General features: G+C 37.6%; 1 protein-coding gene across 1 annotated transcript in view; it reads left to right on the top strand.

Annotated features, from left to right (window-relative positions):
• Window positions 1-4909, top strand: part of SFRP4 (secreted frizzled related protein 4) — a 9912-nt gene extending 5003 nt beyond the window's left edge. Inside the window, exons 5-6 of the mRNA XM_027891912.1 lie at window positions 1455-1518; window positions 3727-4909. Coding sequence (XP_027747713.1) covers window positions 1455-1518; window positions 3727-3915 — 253 coding nt within the window. The 3' untranslated portion in view covers window positions 3916-4909. The remainder of the gene's footprint in view (window positions 1-1454; window positions 1519-3726) is intronic.
• The last annotated feature ends 661 nt before the right edge of the window (window positions 4910-5570 follow it).

A 5570-nucleotide genomic window follows, 5' to 3' on the forward strand; every position in this document is an offset into this window, starting at 1 on the left:
TTTACTTGTGCTGGCTGTTTTAGGGATACAAGCTCTGAATCACATAGAAGAACCATGACCTAGACTGTGATGGAGAAGCTCTGGGCTGCAGAGCCTTGTTGGAGAGGATCCTCTGGAGGCTGTCAGGAAAGGGAGATTTCAAAAGTCAAAGATCACAATCTGCATCTCCATTACTATGGAAAAACACACGATTCACTAAATATCTTATGACTGTTTTTAAAGGTCACTGAGGTTTTTAATTTCATATAGTGTACTAAAATGGATTTGAAAAAGAAACATAAGCATTATACGTGCTTCCTGTTGAACTCAGCGGCATGCAAAAAGATAGTTTTGAGTTACAGCAGTTTTTTAAAATGACAGAAGCGAAATGGGTGGAAGCTGTGTCTCCACTGAAGTCAGTGGCAAAGTGCCTGTCAATGGTGTTAAGGTCTCACTCAGTAATCTTACCTGAACAGAAGCTGCATCAAATGTACACGGTGTTGTGGTTTCATTTATTACAATGTGGCCTTAGCTTCAATCCTGCATGTTAATCCTCTAATACCTCCTCGAAAGGAAAGGAAATGTATATCATGTTGGTCTTGATTCTCAGTGGCTTGCACTCATATTAGACCTTTTATGTTTGGTGAAAGTGGATGCACCATGGCTAGTGACTCTGAGAGGCAGCATTTCGTACTGTGTCTGAACTGCCGGGAGCAGCAACACTATTTATGGAAACTGGAGGTCAGGCCCTGCTACACTGTGTAAACTTCTCCAGCCAGCAAAGTGCTGTGTGAAATTGTGTGCATGTGTAATGATAGTTAGATGTCTCCAGCCAACACTGGACACATGGATGTCTAAGTAAAACCTTCCAGAATTTTAACGGAATTTATATTAGGGCATGTTAAGGCCTGGTATATCAAATAAATGACCAATCCAAACCAACCCAAAACTTCTTTCTAGGTTGGTACTTAGAAGGTACCATCCTAGATCAGACTGATTTAGAAGAAACTATTTTGTTCATTTCATAACACGTAGTGTTTTCATAGAGGAGCTAGCCAGATTTCATTGGTAGGCAAGTATCACTACCCATACTTCTTCCAAATTCTCTTTAAACCACTCATTAAGCATTTACATGTAGAAAACACATAATGCCATCCTCATGTATTTCTATGTAGAAATGGATACAATTGTAAGTGATCAGATAATTATGTTACGATTTTTCAGCTGAGCTGTATTAACTGGTGCATGTGAACTAGCCTTTTTTTTTAATTCAAAAGTAAAATATGGTAGTTTTATCTACTCTTCACAGAAACACACAGAGAAACATATAATGGGCATAAATGAAAATATAAAATTCTCAGTGCCAGTATCTGTGGGTGCATTTCAACCTAAATCTGTGTTAAATCATCAGGAATGGCATCTCAGGAATCAAAATCAAAAATACCTGTAACATGTGTCTGTTTATTAATTTTCAGGTTAATGCTTCTTGATGGATGTCTAGTTGAAAAATGGAAGGATCAACTAAACAGAAGGTTTAAGGTAAATACAACCAAAGAAAACTATGTTGATATTCTTGATAAAAAGTTAAACAGCTTTGTTTTTACTTCAGCATTGGTTAACTTTTATGACTTTCAGATAATTTGTAACACATCTGGTTATTGTTATTTTCACTTGAACATTTTCAGACCTCATAAAGTGAAAATTTGAAAATTTTAGTCTTGCATTTTAGGGTATCTAAAATATTTTTCTATTTTATTTATTTATTTATTTTTAATCTGGTTGGATGATCTTTATGTGAACTCTGGTTTATTACAAGAATGACTCGAGGAATTTCTTTCATTTCATTGCTAAGGCAAGTAGCTGTCAGATAGGTGATATGCAGATGAGTATATAGTCCCCATTAGGTAAGGAAGGAAGTTAAAATCCACTCCACTGGATTAATGGCCTTTGCCATATTAAAGATTGCAGGCTGGAGACACAGACTTCTCACCAGGTACTCCCTACTGAAGACCGACTGAAAGTATTGGGCATCATCTATCTCTCTCTCTGGTTTCAGGAAACACTGGAAGGAAAAGTCTATTGTATAGAGACCTGGGTGGCAGGTGCAGCAGATGCTCCTGCTTTTTGGGGCTTCAGAATATCACTTCATATCACTCCTTACCTGTAAATTCCTCTTTATAATGGAAAGAAAGGGTGGATCGAGAGAATGTCTGACTCTTCCTCCCATTTTTAGAGAGGGAAGAAAGTTATTTCTGGAATTCAGAAAATGTTTCAGAGCATTAAGGACACATATGTATGTTTATTTTAATTACAAGTTGATTGGCAATTGATGTAGGAATATTTAAGTAGAACCTTTTAGATTACAGACCAGTTTCTTGCAGGGAATTGTATTTGATGCTTTTATCATTCCATTTTCACTTACTCATATGACACCTATGTGTTGAAAAGAAAACATGCTTTAAATCTTTAAAAAATAAACGCGTGGCAATTGCAGAGGATACCATGTGGGATTTAGAAGAATATTGACATATGACTCGGACTCTTTAAATCCCTGTCAACTCTTAATGGTCTGTCACTGACGCACAGTGTGTTTTAGTTGCTTCCGTACACTGTTTTGTCATTTCTAATTGTGCCTTGAAAGATGTTTGGGCATTCATTTCCAGACTGTCAAATACATGCATGACTGCCAAACAAATTACTTCTCAAAGCACATGTCATTTCCTCTGACATTAATAGTGTCATAAACTAAATCCTCATTTAAACATGCTTGAGTGGGACACAACTAAATAAATAACTGCTGATATAAAGATGCATAAAATGACCGTGACTATACAAAGTGAGTATGGAGCTAGGTATCACAGTGGATTCATTTTAATATCCATCATTCATCTGTGAAGGCTTTAATCTGACTTTTGTCTTGAGTTACCACTTAAAATGAATGTTTTGAGCTGTGAACTACAGAAGACACCTGTTAACATAACCACAGCATGACTGGTCTCTTCTCTAGTGAGGACAAGGGTCTGAGTTGCAACAGGGTCAGTGCAGAGATACTAAACAGGGAAGCTGAAGGGCAATTCTCTTGCTCTGATCACGTGGGTAAAGCCTCTGCCCTTCGGAGTTTCTACTGTTTGCCTTGTTTTACTTAAAGTAGGTATTTTTGTTCCTAGAGGTGAAAGACTGAAGTCTCTGCTATAGTGTTGTGGATCCCTCCACATTTTTGAGACTCAACCACTTAAACCCAGTGTAAAAACCTGTTTTCTGACTACTTCACTATTGGGTTTTGAAAATCTGGCAGCTCTCCTTTTTGGTGGGCTCATTGATCTAATTGCTTTTCAAAATTTATCAGGGATGCTGCTGAATAAAGCTGCAGGTACATTATTCACAGTCATCTCATTGCATCTCTGAACACTGTGATTTTAGTGGTCATTTCCGTTATCTGTCCGAAATATAAGCTTGTTCATACCATGTTCTCTCCCCCTCTTTGGAAAAGCAAAACCAGAAAATAAATACTGCCTTCCCTTGTTATTTTTATCCACTGGTATTGTAGAAATTCCCTCCACTCAAGAATATGCATTAGGTTCCCCTTGCAACATGTCACAACATGTTGACATCAATGGCCTTGCAGTATAGAGCACAAAACCGTTAAAAGCAGCACTAGTATCAGTGGTTTGGGATAGCATTAGGTCATAATTACTTATGGTTATGTCCTTCCCTAACTCATCCTCTTTGTCTTCTGCATTTCTACAGAGATGGGAGCAGAGACTGCAGGAGCAAAAGCGGCGAACTGCCCGCAGTAAGAACCAGAATTCAGGACATAGTGGTCAGACTGGAGCCCTGAAACCATCAACCAAGAATACCAGCCCGCTGATCAGTGGCCCCAAAAAGGCCACTAAAATAAGACATGGCCAGAAAGAAATCAACCCTAAAAAAGTGTGAGAGTAAAATTTCCAAACAGAAAGACTTTCCCCTGCACGACGAGGGTCATGATCTAGCTTTTGTGGGCATGTTTTATTAATCTGGAACTCACTGACTTAAAAAATCATGTCACTTTCTACATAGACCTTTTTGCTGCACTTTACTGTTAAGAGGTTTGCTTCTTCTTTCAAGTCACTGTAAGCCATAGAGCGTAGGTTTGCACTAATATGAGGTAGGCATATTCCATCTGACTGAGCTTTATCTTTGGGCTCTGATTTGCAATTCTAGGTAGAACTAGCCTTGGCTGTCAGAGGCTTTGAATCCTTGTGCCAGTTGCCTACTCTGCTTCCCTGCCAAAAGTTGGAGAGCTGCATGTAGGTGTAATAGTTGGTGAGTTAGTCTGTGAGTTAGCTCATCAGACACAGCAGCTGAGGAACAGCAGAGGGATGGTAACCTCTGGCAGACATCTTGGGGAGCAACTACTGGAGCTGAATCTATCCACTGTTTGGAATCACAGCCCTTGTTCAGGGTGTTCAAAAGCATGGTTTACCATTAAGCATGTGGGTATGCATTATGTGATTATTTTTTATGTGTGTGATGAAAATATGCTTACACTGTTAGTATTTGATCTTGTGGGTATGTGTAGAAAAATGCATTGGAAGCACACATTTAATTTTTTATGGCACTTCAGGCTGGCTTGTGTTCTAATTTCAAATATATTTAAGCATCTAATTGAAAAATCAGTATTTTTTGAAAGGACAGATTTAAGTGAAGCAGATCTGTAGAATTCTTAAAAGTAAAACTTATTTTTGCTGTAATATAGCCTTGTTATGAAAACTGGAATAGAAGCTTTATCCTAAACATAACTGACAGCTACTATACAGTATGAAGGAGGAGATAAGACTTCATGTGGCTCAGTAATCATGTAGATAATTTTTTATCATTTGACACCATATTTCTAATCTTTCTCTGGTACCAAATAAATAAATAAAGAAATAGCCCTTGTCACTACTAATGAACTTTTCAAAGCAACTGTCTCTCTGCAGTTTTGCTGATCAGAAAGTAACATTTACTCTGAAAAGGTTGATAGAAAAAGCAGATGCTTTAATTTATACAGTAAGTTTACTCACTTAACATTTGCTGTATGAAGTAGCAAGGGAGCATAGATCTAATTAACATAACTCCAAGATGATATTTATGCTATCCTTCCAAGATGTACTTGGATAAGGCAGCATAGATAACACAGTCTGATTTCAATTTCATTTAACACATAAAATCACCTACATTAGGATCAGAAGAGTTCATGATAGAAATCTGAAAGACCTTCAAGAATTCCTGCAGGAAAACTAAGGGCTAGACTTGTCAATCCTGGTGTTTATAAAACAAAATGAGCATTTTTAAAATAGAGAGGGTCTACATCAGAAAAAAAAAAAAAAAGAGTTCTGTGTAGACTAGCATAAGGAGATACAACTTGTCATGTCAGCATGTTGATCTTTGTTATTACAAGAATTGCAACGAAATTTACATGCATGAAATTCAAGGCTGAACATGCAGGAGTGGTTTTGGTAGCAGCAGTTTTATACTTGGTATATGCTAGCACGAGCTGGAGACATAAATGCCAAGCTAGAGTGCTTAAAACAAAGAGGCAGAGGTGTTACATAAAAATGGAATAATAG

The sequence above is a fragment of the Empidonax traillii genome, unplaced genomic scaffold (assembly GCF_003031625.1).
Source record: "Empidonax traillii isolate 1590-97213 ecotype Southwest subspecies unplaced genomic scaffold, ASM303162v1 scaffold14:size4059594, whole genome shotgun sequence".
Taxonomy (NCBI): Eukaryota; Metazoa; Chordata; class Aves; order Passeriformes; family Tyrannidae; genus Empidonax; species Empidonax traillii.